Raw genomic sequence first — 20,828 nt, forward strand, 5'->3', positions numbered from 1 at the left:
ATCTCAATTGCAATAGAGCACTCAACTGACTTCCGCGTGAAGACTGGGTTCAGATCATAGATGACCTAACAAATTCAAAAGTGTCACCCATCCATTTTTATCCAAAGAGATTCGATTCAACCCCACATTTAGTTAACCCCGTCTCTTAACCAATGCAATTAAAATCGTTTTAATTGATATGATTCGACTTTTGCACCCCTAGTTGCGTAAGTCAATAATTTCAAGTTTTTTTGACTGACAAATTATTCCCAAGGATATTGGTATGAGCAAATGGGAAATTTGAGAGGCTGGTTGGATGGACATTTTGTTTCTTTAATTGGGTTCACGCCATTACTAATTTCAACATGCCTTATGCAATGAACTAGGATGTGGTAGGGAAGTAAAGTTTGTATAATTAGTTAATTTTTCTTTAAATGTGAAATGGAATCAACAAGTTTCTCATTTTAGGACTTAAAAAGTCCGAGGGGCAACAAAACTCCGTAACGATGTTGAAACATAAACAACAACGGAAAAAAAATCAAAGTCCAAACAAACAAAAAAGAAAAGGGATCTTGCAAAAGACATAAAGAGCTCCCTGGGGAGATCCTTGCCCATATATGTCAGCACATGGGCCAACTGGCTGGAAGTATGGAGGTTGAACTCAGAAAATATCCTCTCCTTGATTGCATCAGATTCACTTCTCTATTATTATTATCATCAGCTTTACGAAATCCCTTTATCCAATTGGACTACCATGCATTGCATTTGGATCTGGTTGGGGAATCTCCTCTTTCTTATTATCTTATCTTTCACTATATCATGTTCTCTGATTTGTCCCAAAATAATAATAAACGGATTCTGTGAAAAAACAAATTAATGTAATTTAATATGTTTAATTTTAAAGTAATGAGATAAATTTTAAAAAGGAAGGGGGTGATAAGTAAATTCATTTATATGATGATGTGAAAGCAAATTATTAAATACCGAGCAACATCCTTGGGTTATTTGTCTGATGTGGTTAGGACAGTTCTTTATTGCTTTTGAAAAGTGTTTTTTAAAAATTTGAGTGTTTGGTATTACTGTTAAAAAGTGCTTTTGAAGAATAAAATGTCCATTTTAGACATGATATTATAAAATAACAAATATGTATTTAAATAATGTTCAAATTAGTTAATATTATGATATTTTAGCAAAAATATAAAAAATAATTTATTATAACTTATTGTTAATATTTTAATATATAATATTAATTTTAAATATTTCTAAGTAACTAATATTAATTATTTATAAATTTAATTAGAATATATAAACTATATTTAAATATTTAAATATAAAAATTAAATATTTGTAATTAGATATTGACACAATTGTATTATTATAAAATTATTTTTATTTTTAATTAATGCTTTTAACACATTTGTATTATTTTATTTTAAAATGTATTTGAATATATAACTCATATTATATATTAACATAACATAGAAAACATAAACCTAACAAATTAAAATATTACATATATTTGGATTAAAGTTTTAAAAAGGGATAATATTTATATACCAAATATAAATACTAAAAATTTTACAATAGCATTTACAATTTAAAGTGAATTCATTAAACTAGAAGCTATACCATCTCTTGTTAATTCCATTTCAAAACCACTTGAATTGTTTGATTCACCGTCATCATCACCATCATCGTCGTCGTCGTCGTCAGCATCACTTTAAACTTGCAAAAAAAGAAGAACAAAATCACCAAGGGTTGCAAAAAAATAAACTGTCATTGAAACTTACTTTGAAGAAAGTTGCCTCACTGTAAAGCAATCAGTAAAGAATTTATTATGACCATGAAAAGAGTTTCCCCAGCATATCTCACCCAAAATATTGAATCCACAAATAGAAAAAGGGATAGAAATGACATCCATATTTAGACACAAGTAAAAGTGTACAAGCTGCAGTGTTTGCAAAAGCCAATCATGAAAATATTGGTCAACAGATTGTTGCAGCACATCAAAATCTTGTTGCAAATGTTTTAGTCGTTCACATCTGAGCCTAAGAACCAAAAGAAGTTTATAAGAAGAAACTCATTAATAGACATTACAAACAATAGGCTAAAAACAAACAGATCTAATAATATGGGTCAAACCATCTAGCCAATGGAACTGATTGGTCAAGAAATTTACATTAGAAGTTTCTAACCTTATGAACTTTGAACAATGGATGAGGACTAGCATTTGCAACTCCATGACACCATGATATTTTACCATTATAATAGGGTTTAAAATTTTAATCAACATCTTGTGAAGTGCATTGATTCAATTATGTTAACCATTGTATCAAATATCTACTACATGAATGAACTAATCCACCCAATACTAACAAATTCAAGAACAAAACAAACATTTTCAAGCCCAGTCCAAATACAAGAAGAAATGATTACTTCAGATCTCATCATATGAAATAGGGATCAAATAATCAAAGAGCTGAGTTTTAGTTAAAATTCGTTTTCTTTCCCTAAATGAACGAGAAAAACAAGAACCCAAAAAATCTTTAGTAACAAACAATCCCACATTTCTTAAGAAAAAAGAAGAAGCAAGAAATGGAATTGATTGGGGAATTTCAACAAACAGAAGGATGGCAAAATAAGACAAGGAGAGAAAGGAAGATTGAAACAAGAAAGCAAGAAAGGAAGATTGAAACAAGAAAAAAAGCCATAGTTGAAATTATTTGTCTCAAGAAATACTAGCTTAAATCAACAACTTCAAAATCTTAATAAGATCATAGATGAGCAGAGGAAATTAAGAAGATGCTACCCTACACATTATATGCCTGTTTAGGACCTTTATTCCAGTTCTTCCATAAACACATTCCTCAAAACTGAGAAATTTGTGAACCCATGATATATTATTGTGATAGCCCGAAATAGGGCCTAATCGGAATAGTGGTTTCGTAACCATAAATCCGAAGTGAAATAGTTTAATTTTATAAATTTTTATTAGTTACTGATTGATTGAAATATTGTGTGAAAATATGGATAGAAAATTTTAATGATTTAGTGCCTAATTGAATTTTTAGGACTAAATCGAGAAAAATGCAAAGTGTGTCTAATTAGTGATTAAATGACTTAATTGAATTATTGCATGAAATTGGAAGTGTTTATGTGGCAATTAGACCATAAATTAGTGTTATGGACACAAAAGGGTATTTCTAGAAAAATATCTAAGTAATGGGTCAAGGGCATTTTTGTCCAAATTGGGAAAAAGACAAAATAAAGAGAAAATAAGTGTCCATCTTCTTCAAAATCAGAAGCTTGCTGCCGAAAGTTTCATGTTACCATAGCTAAGGTTCTTGATTTTTCTAAGCTCAATTGTAAGTGATTTCTTGCCCCGTTTTTAACTATTTTCGTATTTTTATGCTTATTGATGCTTGAATTTCATGTTTCTACTATTTAATTTAAATGAAATTAAAGTTTAAAAATTGACCCATTCATGATATAATTGTAAATTGATTAGTGATGTTAGATAATGAATGTTTGAAGTGTTAATTACAAGTTTTACTAGATGAATTTTGATGAAAATGTTGAAAAAGGGCTAAATTGTGAAAGATGGTAAAGTGTGCATAAAGTTGTGATTTTGTGAAATTGAGGGCTGTTATGAGCATGAAATATGATTTAGTGAATTTTATTTTTACGAGCTTAGGGACAAAAGTGGAATTTTTGAAAAGTTTTGGGGAAAAATGTAAATTTGCCAAAATGTTGTGTATGAATTGTATTTGAATGAAATGTTGATAAAATGTATTAAATTGTGTTAATATAGATCAAGAAAGAAGAAATAGTGGAAGTGATCGGGGAAAAGAGAAAGTTATCGACTAAATTACAAAAATAGTCATTTTGCATCCGAGGTAAGTTACGTGTAAATAATAGTTATATTTTTATAAATTGTGAATTATATTTGATATGTGAATTAATATTCAATGTGGAAGGAAAATTATTCATGAATTATTCAAGTGTTAAAGTGTTGAAAATAAAGTGTTAAGTGTAAATTCCGGTTGAACTTAGGAATAGAAGTGGATACAAGTGACATGTCACTAGAGATCGATGTTACAGATGTTACAGATGAGTCCCGGTCTTGGGTGATCTAGCATGTGTTGTAGACACTGACGACTTGTGTGAGCAGGCCCGTGGACATTTCGGTGTTATTGATCGGTGGTAGATTCGGCTACGTTTGGTGGTAGCTTGGCTACATAACATGGTAGCCGGCTACATTTCGATGGTAGCCGGCTACATAATAGTGGTAGCTTCGCTACATATCGTTGTTGCACTTATGTGCTAAATCTCTACGATCTCTGTATATTCCGAGTGTTCAACGGGATTAATAATGAGTTAAAGTGAATATGAAATGAAGTGTGTATGCAGGTACATTTGAAAAGAATGGGCATAGTGATAAAGATTAAGTGTGAAAATGTATATGCAAGTGAATTGGTAAGATTGTGCATGTATAAGTGATTGAAATTGCTAAGAAATGTTTTGATTAGTTATATGTTAAAAGTGTTAATTATTAAATGAGTAATTATTATTTACATGTAACTTACTAAGCTATTAGTAGTTTACGCCTTTCTTCTTTTCCTTTGTTTTATAGTGATTTGAACTTGGTCGAATTGGAGATCGTCGGAGCTCATATCACACTATCATAATCATCTCGGTATTATGTGCTTTTCAGAATGTTTAAAACTATGGCATGTATAGAGTCTTAATCATTTTGAGCATGTTCAAATGATATGGCTAAGATTAGCTATTGAAATAGTTAGTAAAAATTATGTTTTGGGTGTTATGTATGTTAAATAGTAACTAATTCAAAGAAGCAGTTTCTTTGACAGCAGTAGTGACGTGAATGTTAAAATTCACCATAAATAGTAGAAATGGAATTAGAGAGTGAATTATATATGGAATTAAATCTTATCAAGTCTATTTTTATATGAAAGAAACGGTGTAGGCAAAGGAATTCTGTATTTTGATATATTTTAATTTTAGTGAGACAGGGTCAGAATGGTTTTTGAAGTCCCCTGTTCTGACTTTGGAAAATCATTATAAATTGTACAGGAATAATTATGGGTAATAATTTATATTTCTAGATTCCTTAGTGAGTCTATTTTCAAAAGAAATAAACGGTAACCTTATATGAATTCTGTACAATGAGATAATTGATTTTTAGTGGCAAGAGGTCAGATCTGTCGAGCTGTGAAACAGGGGATACTTTAATGAATAAACTTTACTAATTGGATAAGTAAAAAATTCTGAAAATTATATGGTAAGTAGGAATATGAGTCTAGTTTCAGGGAAAATTTACGGATTTAAATTTTGAGTTTCGTAACTTGAGTTATAAGTAAATTAGTGACAGTCGCGCAGGTGGACAGTTTTGTTGTAAACAGTGAATTTAATTTTAAAAGCAAATTTTTATGCTCTGAATTGGTAGTTTAAATTGGATAACATCTCGTACTCGATTCCGGCGACGGTCTCGGGTAAGGGGTGTTACAATTATTTTGTCAAAATGGGATGGTAATGGCATAGACAAATTATGCACTATGCTTTCCACTTTCAACTATTATTGAAACCAAATGTGTTTATTTAATTATTTTATCACACATTCAATCAATACAACAATTTATTATTATGGTTTTTTTTTTCTGGTTCTTACGAAATAGAGTGTGTGCTGGGGTCATCTCTTTGATCCCAGCTACTGTATAAGTACGATAACACAAATAAAATAAATCCTAAAGCCAAACACGTGTATGCCTTGTGAAAGCTACGACTGTTATTTTATTATTAGGTGATGAAAGAATAGAGTATTTAGCTACTATCATAACAGAATCTAATTCACAGATGAGACATATAAATGGTCATAAATTCACATATTTGAAGCAATTTATGCCCAACCTAGGTATCATCCCTAAGAGTATTTTATAATAATGAAGCATAAGATGGCAATCAAATTCATGGGAAGGACATATTAAACACCTGCACTAACTGATTGGTGGGGATCTAGCAATCGCTAAAGCAGAGCAAAGTAGCAAAGGCACAAAGCAGAGCAAAGCAGTAAAGCAAAATAGGCATAGCAGAAAAAAGGAACACTAATTCTGAAAGAATTACAACACCATAACCTGTTTCACCTTCATTAACAACGCTCATACTATCAGCAACATGATGTGCATAAATAAACATAAATTCCAAAATCTAGTTTGATGGGGAGGGGGAGAAACCTACTCTTTTCAAAGTTTGCCTTAGAGAGGTCACCCTGCTCTAGTGCATATCTGTCGGGACGTAGGTGAGAATCATATGCCAATAACTTCTTCGGAGCAGTATCAAAGCTGTTAATCTTATGCACAAAATGTGTGTACTGGAATTTATCATTTTTTAGAGCATCAGCAAGTTTCCATGCCCGCATAATGACAACAGTAATGACAAGCACTTCAAGATCGGGGCATAATCTTTTTTGTACTTCTTAAAGCGTCACAAATTATTAGCAAATGTAAGCATATTAGTCCTCGACTGCTTCAATTTTGAAATCAAAACACTCATCATGTCAATAGACAAAATGTTATAATATGTAAACAAAACTTTCAACATCGCAAATAAAATACTACTGAAACCAGGCACCAGGGCTCTCTTGTTCATTGTTAGAAGCAACACCGTTTATTTAGCATATCTGAAGCTATTGAGAAAAGTAATACGTATGATACTTGGAAAACAAATTTGTTTTCACCATTCTGACAGGAAATCTTGTCTCAAAAGTCCAAAGTTAATAACTACGGGGGAAGGCTCAACATGAATAAATTGCTTTCTGATTAAGAATCCCATGTAAAGAAACATCATTCTTTGTACTGGTAATTTTTTGACAGGAAAAAAAGAATATTCCAGAATACAAGCATCAAAAGAACTAAGAGAGTGTTTCCGAGAAGAATAAAAGATGAAAACAACTCAGAGATGCTGAAAAAGACTAACCTCCTTTAGTTCAGTGCCGAGAAGTGGTTCCCCTTCACTATCACAAGGTTGATAACTCATTGACTCATTCCATTTCCCGGTCATCAATATCTTTGGCTCCTCAGCGGAATTATACACATATCCATCAATCTCATACCGGCCAGCTCTGTGAACAACCAAGACCTAATGTTAAATTGTGAAGTGAAATCCTTTCAAGATTAGGAACAAAGAACAGGAAAGAGCTTTGAAAGCCAAAAATGTGAAAAAAAAATAGGTATACAGCTCCAAAGAACCAACAGAGGGGAAGGAACGTTTGGGGGGAGAAGACAGGTTAATTTGGTCAATTATTAGCCAAAAGCACTTCAAGCTGAAAAAAAGGAGAAATTTTTAGCTTTTTCATCTCGAGAAAAGTCATTTTCTGATGGTGGAATTTTTAGGTGAAAGGAGACTATTCTTCATTCGTTTTAAGAGAAAAGAACTTTTTTCTGAAAAAAGTCCGTCTAAAACGTGCAGAAGAACGAACCCTTAATGTATTATACATCATCATTGTCCAAAGGCACATTAACCATAAAAAAAAAGTCTTGGTCTTATTTGTCCATATCCTTATCGACATTATTGGTAGGTCTAATTAGGAGATAAAAGCTTATACAACATGTCATTCGTTGTTGGCATCTTGAGGATATTTTTAGATTATTTCAATTCTCACTATCGGGTTTGATTTGATTTAGTTGCTAATTTTTTCATGTTAATTTTAAATTTTTGAATTCATTTTCATAAATAAATTTTGTTTTCAAAAATATTTTAAAAGTTTTATAGTTTTTCAAAAATCATAATTTTTATAATATTTATATATCAAAAAATATTTTAATATGTTTTAATTTAAAATAAATAAAAATTAAACCTTTATAATATAATTAAATAATTTAATGACACGTTAACCTCCATGTCATCAATTTTTCATGTGAATGGCTACATTAGCTATTAATTCAATTGCCACATTGCCGCTTAATGATCTGTTATGAATTTCGAAGAAAATTATATTTCAAAGATTAAATTAATCACTAATTTTCGATTAAAAACTCAATTAATTGATTATAATTTTTAATTAAAATTTAATTAATTTTTTATTTACTTTAGTAGGAAGATTTTTGTTGACATTTAAACATTATTTTGTTTAAAACTAAAAACAATGTTTCAACTTTTTCCTAAGCATATCTAAAAAAAGCATTTCTAGATTAGTTAATATGGTGCAGATATATATTTATGTTAGATACAATAATTGATGATAAAACTATTATTTTAAAGAATAGAGACTATATTTTTATCCATTAATTTGGCATATTATCTCAACTTGATATTTATAGGTTTTTTTTGTCTATTCGATTTTTTATTTACCATTTTGATATTTTTTTATAACACTGTTAAATTTTGATACGTGTCACATAACAATAATGACATCATCATCTAAAATATTTAAAGTTATCCAAAAAATGTAAGTAATAATTTTTCAAATAAATAAAATAAAAACCTAAACTTTTAAATTAATAAAACACGAAAAATCAATTTTGGCCTTTCTTTCTAAATTAAATTTCTTCAATTTTTTATTGAAAATAAAATTCAAATATTTTTTCCTTACTGGTTTTCAAAAATCAAACCCTAAAACAATTTTTTAGGAAAACATTTCAAAGACAAATTAAAACTGATTTTCGAAATCCCTTCTTAATCTCCCATTCAAACTAGTTTTCAAAGGACTAATTCAAAAATTTTCAAAGCCTTAATCCTCAAAATCAAAACTTAAAAATATATTGTTTTTGCCGATTGTGTCTTAACTTGATTAGTTCGATTGAGCCTTAATCCTCAAAATCAAAACTAAAAAAACTATAAATATTAAATTGAGAGAATGTATTAAATTCAGGGGCCAAATGACTATTTAAGCTTTTTTTTTTTTTTTTTAAGATGGTAACTTAAAAACTGTTTTAAAATTTGACAAAAAAAATTTGATTTCATAATAATATCAATATTCGCATGTGCTTTTGAGGAAGTAGTCGACTACATCAGAGAAGTAAGTTGGCACGTGTGACAAATTACGTAGAGAAAAAGAAAACTAAAAGTTTTGATTTTTTTTAAAGGAATGTAGGAAATTACGGGCCAGTTCTTTATTGCTTAAAAAAAGTACTTCTGACTCTAAAAGTACTTTTGAAAGAATAGCTGTGAAGAACAGACTGCTTTTGGCTGAAATTTTTAACTTTTCAGAAGTGTTTTTCAAAAGCACTTCTGAAAAAGAGAAGCTAAAAATTTTAATTTTTCCTCTCCCAAAAACACTTTTGGTGCTTAATTACTTTTTCACCCTTCCAATAACATAGTATTTTCCTTTTTTTTTGTGCTTAATTACAAATGTGTTAAAATCATTAATTAAAAATAAAAAATATTTTTTAAAATACTAATTACAAATATTTAATGGTTATATTTAAATATTTAAAATATAGTTCATATATTCTAATTAAATTTTATAAATAATTAATATTTATTGCTTAAAAATATTTAAAATTTATATTTCATATATTAAAATATTAACAACAAGTTATAATAATTTTTTTATATTCTTACTAAAATATAATAATATTAACTAATTTGAATATTATTTAAATGTATATTTGTTACTTGATAATAACATGTCTAAAATGAACATTTTATTTCTCAAAAGCACTTTTTAACAGCAATGCTAAATACTCGAATTTTAAACCAAACTTTTCAAAAGCACTTCTCAAAAGTACTTTTCCACAGCACTTTTCAAAAGTAATGAAGAACCGGCCCTACGTGTGAAAGTTTGATTAATCTCCTACGTCTAAATTTAACGTTGATCAATCTCAAATTAAAAAATTGATAATTCTAATTATATTAAGGTATAATGATTAGTTAGTGGCGAAGTCAGAAAATTTTTTTGGGGAGCCAGAATTAAATTGCATATTTTTATGACAGTAAAAATGTAATTTCACCATTTTAATACTCTATATCTTTATAATGTTTAAAGGGTTAAATCAAATTTTTATCATTTTGGGGGGCTAAAATACAATTTTACCATTACTAATTTAAAAGATTATAAATTATAAGGGGCCTAAATTAAAATTTTTCTATTTTAAGGGGGTTGGGCCTTGCCATCCCCTATCTCCGCCAATGGATAAGTTTAATATTTAATATTTATTTTTTTATCAATTTAATATTTATTTTAAACTAAATTTAGTTATTAATCATTTTTAAAAAGTTATCTCTTTCTTTTAACTGAAATAATGGTTAAAATATTATTTTTAATAATATTGGCTTGGTAGCATGTGTGATAATTTATGTGTATTTTGTGCTAACATGACACTACTTATCTTACATAACACATCAATTTAAAGCTTTTACATACTAAATGCCTGGGTCGAGGGTTTTTTCATCATGTAATTACAATTGTTGTGAGAGTTGCGTGGCAGGGAGTACACTTGACAGAATATAAATAATATAAAAGTTATAAAAATATTCAAAAATTTAAAAAATAACATGAAGTATATGTAGACTTAATGCATGATATCAAGTTTAAAAATTTAATATTTTAGTCAATATTTTCATTAAAAAATAACGATCGCGTCTTTTTAAATGGTTTATTGTCAAATTCAATTGTTTTAAAAAATGAGAGCTAAAATTAGCTAAAATAAAAAAATTAAATTGGTAAAAGATATAAATGTTAAATTGATAAAAATTATTAAAGTATAAGGATTTTTAACCTTACAAAAGTTGCTTAAACGAGAAGGAAACTTGGCAAATTAATTTTATTTTTCTTGTTAAGTTGGAAAACCAGTTGTATATTTAGAAATTGTTAATTAGGTTAAAATAGTGGATATTTAGTCGTTGACAAATATATGTCATTGTCACAAGAAGTATAAGTTATTATGAAATAAATATTAGGTAGAAATTCCAGAAAAGCACATTTTAGAAGTAACCAAAATCATGTGATAAAAGAAATGTGTTGATTTTTTCAAATGTGATTTTAATTCGAGTTACATTAATCTTAATTCTTGATATCTATGGTTTTAGACAGATTCAATGAATCTTAGCAAGAGCTTTTAGTTATTTTTAAACTTGAGAAAATTGTCTAAACGTCAATATATCATCTTCTATATTAAATATTTTTTAGTAAAATTTCTATTAAATAATTACATATTCAGATTTTCTGATAAAGGAATTTCCACTTGACATTTGTTTAGAATATAAAGGAAGAATCCTTGTCCTTCTGTTAAAATTTAGATTTAGTTTTTATGCTTCAAATCTTTATACTTTTTTATTTTTGAATTTAAAATTATAATTTAGTTATTAATATTTTGCATTTTTACATTTTTTATCAAAGTTATCAATTTTACATGTTGATTAGATTGATTTAATATGATATATATATATATATATATATATATATATATATATATCTAATTTTATCCAAATATAGGTACTGGAATTATTGACGCAAATACTAAAGCCGAAACCAAAAGTCATTCATCCCTTCCAAACACTCCGACTTTGCGTATTGGGTTATACCAACTAAGAAAAGGTCCCGCCCAAGACTCCCACCCGAACCATTTAGTTTGCCAATTACCATTTACCATGCCAAGGTTAAAAACAATATTCTTACCGCAGTTATAGCAGCAGAAGTATTATGACGAGCATTTCAAAATAAGTTTTTTTTTTTTTTAAAGTAATCACGTGAAATACTATAATTATATGAAACATTATTCTATTACATAAATATTATACGAATCATGTAAAAACGTTTTTTTTAATTATGTTGATTATAAATTTTTGTGTTAAAAAAACAGCTGTTTTTAGAATTTTCCGTCAAAGCAGCTTTCAGGATTTTATTACAAGAGCTCCTACTTCCGTGGGCTGGTGTCTTTTTCTCAAACCCATCACGTTTCTAACTCATCCACATGCTTCTTTGATGTGCTGTTCTACCTTGTCACTCCCCCTTCCGTTTCTCAATAAACAAATAAATAAATTAGTGCCCAACTAATCCTGTTGGGGTATTTCTTTTCTATTTAGATTTTTATATTGAGTTTACCAAGTTCATTCCTTTATAAATCCTTCATCATTGCCCTTTCTTCTCCCCACACATTCAAAATCCTCTCTTTTACCTTTTTATCAGAGACATGGGTTTACAGCGATCAACTATGGCGATGCTCTTGCTGATGATGTTCACTTTATCATCAGCTCTCGACATGTCGATCATATCCTACGATGAAGGCCATCCCGACAAGTCCAAGTCCAGTTGGAGAACAGACGACGAGGTTATGGTCATGTACGAGGAGTGGCTTGTGAAGCATGGAAAAGCGTACAACGGCTTGGGGAGAAAGAGAGGAGGTTCAAGATTTTTAAGGACAATCTTAGGTTCATCGATGAACATAACGTCGATGAGAGCCACAGTTTTAAAGTTGGGTTGAACCGGTTCGCTGATCTGACCAACGATGAGTACCGAGCCATGTACTTGGGAACTAAGAAATCCAGCAACAAAGTTTCCAAGAAGAGTAATCGTTACGCGCCACGTGTGGGTGAGGAATTGCCGGCATCCATTGATTGGAGGGAGAAGGGGGCAGTGGTTCCTGTCAAAGATCAGGGAAGTTGCGGTACGTGTTCTTTAACTCCTATTGGGTTTTGAGTATTGAACTTTGTTTTAATTCCCAGATCATTAATTTTAGTTGGGTCAATGTTATTCTTATTTTTTGTCTTTGATGGATTTTTGTTTGTTTAATGAAAACTACACCAAGTATCGTTTTGTGTTTTGATCTTTATTACCTTTTATATGTCGACTGGAAATTATTTGTGTCAGTTGTACTTTCGAGGAAACTGTAAAAACTGAAAAAGACATGATCGAACAGATCAGTCCACATGAAGGCTCAGGGCCTACTCCATCCTGAAAACTGAAGTCATGGAAGAGCAATTGTGTTAGGATAAGTTGGCTGGATGTTTGTAGTTTGTACGTAAATATGAAATAATCGAATCCAGTGTATTCTAATTGAGAGAATTTCGTATATGTTAAATTGCTCATAAATGTTCTGGTAAGATGTATTTACTGACCACCCGGTTTTGAATGCAGGGAGTTGCTGGGCCTTCTCAACTGTTGGAGCGGTGGAAGGGATAAACCAGATCGTTACAGGTGATCTCATCTCACTCTCCGAGCAGGAGTTGGTGGATTGTGATACTTCCTACAATGAAGGATGCAATGGAGGGCTCATGGATTATGCCTTTGAGTTCATTATCAAGAATGGTGGTATTGACACTGAAGAAGATTACCCTTACACAGGTCACGATGGCAGATGTGACTCCTACCGGCAGGTAGGTATTTAGTTTCAGATTCTAAAGGGAACAAAGATGGTGTTTCATCCGGAAAGGATATGATTGCAAACTATAGATTTATCTTTCCCTTCCTCATGTCTTGTTTTCTACACCTGCAGAAAACTGCCAAGGTTGTTACAATTGACTCTTATGAAGATGTTCCACAAAATAATGAGGGTGCATTGAAAAAGGCACTTGCGAATCAACCGGTTAGCGTTGCCATTGAAGCTGGAGGCAGGGCTTTCCAGTTGTATGCATCAGTAAGAATAATGTCCTTCAAAATTACTAGTTATTGCAAAGACCATATGTTTAGATTAACACCCATGATCTCCATATCGCATTCGGTCGTACTTAATGAAACCTAGAAATGATGATCTTCTCTAGTTGATGTTGTTTTTCGTCACCAGCTTGTCACTTATTGAAACCAAGGATTACAATATCGAATGCTTTGTGGCTAATTACTCTTGACTTTGTCAAGCCTGAGTGACTATTTAGTTAATTTCATAATTGATCACGAATGAAACCTAGAAATGATGATCTTCTCTAGTTGATGTTGTTTTTCGTCACCAGCTTGTCACTTTTTGAAACCAAGGATTACAATATCGAATGCTTTGTGGCTAATTACTCTTGACTTTGTCAAGCCTGAGTGACTAATTGATCACGAAGCAATAATGTCTTTGAAAATGGGGTTTGAATAATGTATTCTACTGTTCTTTTAATGTAGGGTATTTTTAACGGAATATGTGGGACACAACTAGACCATGGTGTGGTTGCTGTCGGATATGGCACAGAGAATGGTAAAGATTACTGGATCGTAAGGAACTCATGGGGTAATCAATGGGGAGAGGAAGGTTATATCAGGATGGAAAGAAATCTAGCCAATACAGCAACAGGCAAATGTGGAATTGCAATTGAGGCCTCTTATCCTATCAAAAATGGTCAAAATCCCCCTAATCCTGGCCCCTCTCCTCCATCTCCAATAAAGCCTCCTACTGTTTGCGATAATTATTACAGCTGTCCCGAAAGCAATACCTGCTGCTGCGTCTACGAGTACTATGGCTACTGCTTTGCTTGGGGGTGCTGCCCACTTGAGGCTGCCACTTGCTGTGACGACCACTACAGCTGCTGTCCTCATGACTATCCTATCTGCAACTTAAATGAAGGCACCTGCTTGATGGTATGATGAAAGGATGATTTTGCTGCATTTTGTTGTTTGAATAGCATATGATCATATGTTTTTGGCCTATAACTCATTAATGTTTTTGTTGCTTGCTTGAATTCGTTTTGCAGAGCAAGGGTAACCCAATGGCAGTGAAGGCACTGAGGCGCACTCCTGCTACGCCTTTCTGGGCCCATGGAAGTGTTGGCGTAAAGAACAATGCTTAAGGAGAAGCCTGGGATTTTATGCAGAAAATGATACTACAGGGAGAAGGGAACAGTGCTTGACCGATCTCCTCTGTTTTGTCAGACTGCAATCCTTTCTTTCATTCTCATTTCAGCAGATGGATGGTTTATAAATGTTGCGCAGATGCCAACTATGTATATAGCTTCCTAATTAATCCATGCTGCATTTCTGAAACAGACAGAACATTGTCAATTTCTATTGTTTTCTGTATATCATGTCATTCAGCAATAACTTGCAAGAATTGATCTGTCAATCTTATCCTGATCTTATGGTTAGTTCATTATCATTTCAATATTTTGACAGTCCTGCATGATTTTAAATTTGAAGTGGAAGATATGACAGCATTGGAAACCCTGGTTGCAGGGCATACCTCAAAATTTGTTGAATCCTTTTATTTCAATAACATAGTAGTATAGATTGATAAGTTGGAGGACAATTAGAGGCTGAGCAGGGTATAGTGCCTCGAAACATAGAGTAGAACAAAGCTTGTTACTTTTGTTCCCAAATTGCTTGTCACATTCAATTAATTGTTTCGTATAATGCAGGTTCTTTAATGATACCGGTAGATCGCATTAGTTCTACTGGTATTCATTTGAGAAAGTAACTGATAATTGTTACAATTGAAGCATTGAATATATTTATGCAAGATCAATGTCGCCTATGTTGCAATAAGTACTGCATATTTAGGTATGCCTGTGTTTTTTCATCTTTTTAAAAGGTAATGACATTAAGAACTCAAGATCAGTCCTTCAGAAGTTGTTCAATGCAAACAATCTATCTACAAAGTTCTGCCTTCTCTCAAGTTTTCTTTGGCAAGCCTCCTCTTTTTTTTTTTTCCCCTTTCCTTTTGTTTCGTAGAAAAACTGAGGCCCCTTCTCTTTTTCCTTGTGGGCTTTTGCTGCTGGAATGGTGGGAGGCGTGGCTCCAGGCCTCCTCGTGGTCTTCCACAATTCTTCGGAGCTGGTCTCCTTTTTTCGAATAGGAATTTCTTGGATCTTGTCTCTGTTTTCGTTGAAGCCTTTGTTCTCATGGTGGTTCGATTTCGGTGCCTCCCAGGACCTTGCCGGTCTCGCATTTCGACCATCATTAGTGTCACTGCATCAGACGTTCTTCTGGTGGGCTATATTGCCAATGTTTGGTTTCCTTGTCAGCATTGTGGCGATTTGGACGTCTCTTTCGGGCTTCACAATGGCATGCATGCCGTTTGGCCAATTGCGGTAACCTCTCACTTTTTACCGAAGCCCTCTCCCTCTCCTCCTTATACTGTGACGGCGGCGTCGAACGGCAGCAGCTAGTGGTAATTTTTTGAGACTAGTTATTGTTGGGCCAAACCTTGGGCTTTGTTATATTTTTTGGGTTTTGTGCTTTTATACTGTATTTGGCTTTTTTTTTAGATAAATTATATATAAGGTGGCTAAACTATTAGTAAATTTAATTTTGGTTATTCAAGTTATAAAATAGTCAATAAACTATCTAAAAGTTTTAATTTAAGTCATTAGGGCTGTTAAAATCGTTATTGTATGATCTCTGTTCACACAATCTGCACTAATTGAAAGTTTTCATTCCTTTTCTCTTCTATAGTTCATTTTTTTCATAAAACAACTTTAAGCGTCAATAGTTTGCAAATCAAAATCCAAACAATTTTCTCTTCAATTTCTGGCACTGACCCTCATATTGTCTTAAACCTAATGTATGTTCTTTTACTCTTTGATAGATATTGATCTACCATACCAATTGTCGAAATGTCGCTTGGAGCTAGTTGGTCGGACTTTAAAAAAACTTAACAACCTAATAGTAACTTAAATAAAAACTTTCGGATAATTCAACAATTTAAATAAAAAACTTTTGAATAGTTTAGTGGCCATTTTGTAACTTTTTAAAGTCGAGTGATCAAAATATAAGCTTACTAATAGTTTTGTGACTTTAGTGTAGTGTACTTTTTTTAATGAATCTTCTATATCTATATATAAATATAAAAAGAAAGGATAAATCTTAAAACTATACATCAACTTTGGTTTATCGTGCGCTTTTATATATAAACTTTAATTTTGTGCAATTTTATATAAGAAATTTTGATTTGATCTAATTCTCACAAATTATTAACACAATTATTGATATAGCTTCATTTGATGTTTATATATTGCATACACAAATATTTATATTTATCTAGTATAAAAATAAATTGGTATATTTATTTATTGAAATGTGTGTGATTAAATCAAAATTAAAGTTTGATGTATCCATTTGAATCGTAATCAAAGTCTCATGTGTATAATTACACCAAATTAAAGTTAATGTATCAAATTGCATATTGAATTAAAATTTATGTATAATTTTAGAGATTTATCTTGGAAAAAGAATCGTTGAATGCAAATATTCCCTAGCTAATGGCTCACTGTAATCTGGGAGTAATCTTCGGTTACAGAAATTAATTTGCCAAATTGGCAACTTCATAAAACATAACAACAGAAAGAACATGACATAACTAAAAGTTAACAGGTCAAAAAGCATTTTTTTTACAGGTAGCACCTCTAAAACATTCTGATCTTGACCTTACTGTTTTCCAGACTAAACAGTGCAAGCTTGAAGAAGCAATTATTGTAACTGATTGTTCACATTTGCTGCAGACTCAGAAAAGGTCTGAACTCTGAACGAGGACATGAACATGAACATTCCAATTTCACAACCGTGTTGATAAAAGGACAAAAAAGGCAACCAACATAAAAAAAAAATCTAAAGCCTAGAGCACAATCAACTATAGCTAGAATCCTCACAATCAACTGTCTCCATTGTCGATGATGGTACAGCCCTTTAATCAAGCGAGGAGGTCATTTCAACTCTTCCATTTTATCACACAAATGGAAGCGAAGATTAAGAGGGCTGCTAGCAAAACCTCAAAAAATGTAGTCTGCAATTAGTGGAGGCAATCTCCGAAAGTTTTTCTCGACTCAAAATAATGGTGTTTTAAGACTAAGTTACTATCTTACCTACTAAAAAGGGACCCTTTGCAACATAAATCACAACTCATTTTCCCTAAGAGTAATATAATAAGACCCAAAATATTGAAAAAGCAAAGGGGATTGGGGACCATCCACTGTGTAAGGTGGGAGGAGGGGCCAGACACCAAATGTCGTACACAACTCAATTCCAACCCCAACTCAATTATCCGTTGTCATTTGATATTTCTAGGGGACCATTGCTGGAAGGGACAAGGATTAGACCATTGTGGCTGAACCCCACCCTTGCCCTTATTGTGAGAGGAGTTGCCTTCAGCAATTGGCATAACCCATATAATATCTGTCTTGATTATGAAAGCACACAATCGAAAGCAATACGTTCGGAAAATTATATTAACTCCTAAGCTCGCTTTTTTAAATCTAAAAGCTCAATCTTGTTTTGTTTAACTTCTTTCATATCACTTCCTTGCTTTTCGTTCCTCTCTTTTCTTCTTCTTCTGCTTCTTAAATCTCGGTTTGCTCGGATAAACACCATTATCATCAACTTCATCACCCTGACCCTGCAACTGCACATTCGTGTGTATAAGGGTTGTTTTTAGTAGTAAACTAATGGAAAATCATACTGGGTTAGTTGGTAAGTCTATACAATATAATCAGCCAGCTTATTACATTTTATTAAGTATTTCTAATATTTTATAGACATGGGCATATGAAAGGGGTGCAAAAACAACTAAGTGAGCAAAAAGAAGACCAATCATATCTTTTGATAATAGTATAGTTGATTGTCCTAATTACTTCAAGCTTTAGAATGTTTTTCCTCATCAGCCTTTGAGAGGTCCAAATCCTAGTTCTACTACAGCATCATCTTGTAGCACTAAATTAGCTTTTACAGTTCTTGGCTTCTCCTCATCAGCAGCTTCCAATTGATTTGAAGCTTCTATTTTTGTCTCAGCAATGGGAACTTCACCTAACGAACCTCCATTATCGGCCTTCCCTCTTTGGTGTGTATTGTTGGTGTGGTTGATGATGTTTATTTCAGGAGGTTCGCTAACGCTATAAGATGGGATGACAGAAGGCAGCTTGGATAACAAAGCTCCAAGACTGCAAGACACAGTAGGAAGAAGGGGTGGAATTGACCAAAAGGGTGGTCCTATAATGCCATTTTGTGGGCTGTTCCAACCTAAGTTGATGGACTTGATTGCAGAATCCTCGGGTCTTTCGTCGATCAATCTTTTTGTTCCGCCAAACTGGGGTTTGTCATCAAGACAGATAGTGGTTGTTTCATGGTGTTCTGGCATCTGGTTATTTGGTTTAAGGGCGTACGGATGTTGTTGAATCGGCAAGTATGGTCTTTGAATGGCGAATACACCAGGTATACTCTGGAGATAGCTGAATTTCCTCTGTATGCTGATCACCAGATTAAGATCTTCCACCATCTGAAAAACCCCATCACTCATTGACTGACTTAAAAGCCAAAAATAATATATCCAAAGAAAAAAAATGGAAAAAGAGAGAGAGACCTTGTCCAATGAACCAAGTTGAATGATCCCTTCTCTGACAGAAATGATGGCAATTGTCTGTAAATCAACAGAAACTTTAATGAGCTTTTGAATGGAACTACGGAAGCGGTTCTTACAGTTAGAATTCTCCTTTCACATTGTTTACTTTCTGTAGTTACCAACCTGAATGCCTGAATTGAACTGTGATGTCCATGCCTTTGGCTGCTGCATAAAGGTTAAAAAAAGAAACTGGTAAATCAGATTACAAGAAAATGTACATTCACTTATGAGGACAAAAGAAACTAGTAGACATGTTATCTTACAGGTTCAATAGACATATTCCAGGAGGAGATGAAGCCTGGATCATTTTCATTTGGGATTTCTTTATGCACCCATTTGTGACTGTTATCTGCTGCAATTTTCCCTACTAATCTGTAATCAAGGTGCCATTAACTTCACCATTCAGGTCTTCAAATTGCTATAAGGAATTTTAACGATAATTAAAGTAATTCTCACCCTTCTCCATAGTTATAAACTTCATGTGACATTTTGAAGAAAATATCAGCTCCGAACCTTCCCTTTACATAACCACTTCCAGCACGCTCACATTCATAGAAATCACAAAACCCATCTTCCCATACAAGAATCCTATAACACAAAGCCATTCAAGAATTTAAAATTGAACAAAAATCAAACATGGCTTGTACAACAAAAAAGAGAAAAATAACTGAGTTGACCAGTTTCTTTTGTTTCCTTTGGAACGATCAAGTGCACTCCCTCCATAATCCCACCTGCAAGAGAGCAATTTGATTACCTAGTGAACGTTAGCCAAATTTGTTATCACTTGATTTCGACATTAAAGACTCTGCTGAAGCGATCAACCATGTTGGCACTTGACATTTACTAGTAAGTTCTTACTTTGGTGGTGGATAATTTCGAGGCAGTATCCTCCAAAACACTGCATAAACCCACTTTGATGAAGAAGAAGAAGAAGAAGAATCTGAATATGAACACAAGCTCCGTAGCGTGTGCTGCAAGAGACAGTTAAGCATTGGAAGTCCAGCTTCCATTGTCACTCACAAAATTAGAGAGTGAGAAGAGAAAAGAAGAGAAGAGAGTTGCCAGCGGACAAAGAGTCTTAGTTAAAGTTGCACATATAGAAGGCAAGAACAAAATAAAAGCATAGCCACATTCCAAACGCAGGACAGTTCAGTGTAAGCAACACGCTCCAATTAAAGTGATTTTTATGGAGGGACCGGTTTCATTTATGGTTTGATTCAATACTTGAAATGTCAGAGAAAGGACAGGTTTCAACACACTCAAAACCAAATTGTTGGCGAGTTTAATACACTCTCCCTACTAAGGGTAAGGACTTGGGGATGGGATTTCTTGAGCAGACAGGTTCCCCACGGAAGCTTCTTTAATTTTGTGTCTTTCCTTAAGAGAGCATAATGGACAAATATGAAACAGCATCAAACAGTTGGTTTTAATAATTCTGTTGATTAGGAAATGATAATGTCAAGAGTCTTTTTGTGGGATTATCTCACCATGCAAACTCCGGTAGTTTGCAACTGATAATCATAATACGAGGAATGAAGGCAATATGAGAATTGGGATCTTCTTTCTTTCCATTTTCCCGGAAACCAACCACCATCT

At 32.5% G+C, this 20,828-nt stretch overlaps 2 protein-coding genes and 1 long non-coding RNA gene across 4 annotated transcripts; 1 reads left to right on the plus strand and 2 right to left on the minus strand.

Annotated features, from left to right (window-relative positions):
• Positions 1-1,478: 1,478 nt before the first annotated feature.
• Positions 1,479-6,404, minus strand: LOC105769271 (uncharacterized). Its single transcript, XR_008196370.1, has 2 exons — positions 6,235-6,404; positions 1,479-2,027 (listed from the first exon to the last, which is right to left on the minus strand). It is a non-coding gene; the product is annotated as an uncharacterized LOC105769271 (long non-coding RNA).
• Positions 6,405-11,913: 5,509 nt separating this feature from the next.
• LOC105769270 (cysteine proteinase mucunain) lies at positions 11,914-15,010 on the plus strand. The gene is given in 6 exon segments (XM_012589792.2): positions 11,914-12,318; positions 12,321-12,602; positions 13,073-13,311; positions 13,431-13,571; positions 14,036-14,488; positions 14,602-15,010. Coding segments are annotated over 6 exon segments (1,401 nt in total). The 5' UTR covers positions 11,914-12,128; the 3' UTR covers positions 14,698-15,010.
• Positions 15,011-18,323: 3,313 nt separating this feature from the next.
• LOC105770288 (uncharacterized) lies at positions 18,324-20,368 on the minus strand. 2 transcript variants are annotated; one of them, XM_012591417.2, is made up of 7 exons: positions 20,091-20,368; positions 19,910-19,963; positions 19,689-19,820; positions 19,496-19,604; positions 19,356-19,394; positions 19,194-19,250; positions 18,324-19,109 (listed from the first exon to the last, which is right to left on the minus strand). In XM_012591417.2, exons 1-7 carry the CDS (start codon positions 20,240-20,242, stop codon positions 18,495-18,497), a joined length of 1,158 nt encoding a protein of 385 aa, XP_012446871.1. In that variant the 5' UTR covers positions 20,243-20,368; the 3' UTR covers positions 18,324-18,494. The 2 variants fall into 2 exon arrangements, with proteins under 2 accessions (XP_012446871.1, XP_012446870.1); XM_012591416.2 differs by having other exon boundaries at positions 19,356-19,397; positions 20,091-20,361.
• Between the last annotated feature and the right edge of the window lie 460 nt (positions 20,369-20,828).

The sequence above is a fragment of the Gossypium raimondii genome, chromosome 5 (assembly GCF_025698545.1).
Source record: "Gossypium raimondii isolate GPD5lz chromosome 5, ASM2569854v1, whole genome shotgun sequence".
Lineage (NCBI taxonomy): Eukaryota > Viridiplantae > Streptophyta > Magnoliopsida > Malvales > Malvaceae > Gossypium > Gossypium raimondii.

Excerpts from the sequence above, each read along its gene's own strand:
- LOC105770288 (XM_012591416.2), bottom strand. The coding sequence starts at position 20,242 with ATGGAAGCTGGACTTCCAATGCTTAACTGTCTCTTGCAGCACACGCTA. Across the intron at positions 19,964-20,090 it reads CGAAATTATCCACCACCAAA|GTGGGATTATGGAGGGAGTG; the intron begins GTAAGAACTTAC and ends GCTCTCTTGCAG. Across the intron at positions 19,605-19,688 it reads GTTTATAACTATGGAGAAGG|ATTAGTAGGGAAAATTGCAG; the intron begins GTGAGAATTACT and ends CCTTGATTACAG.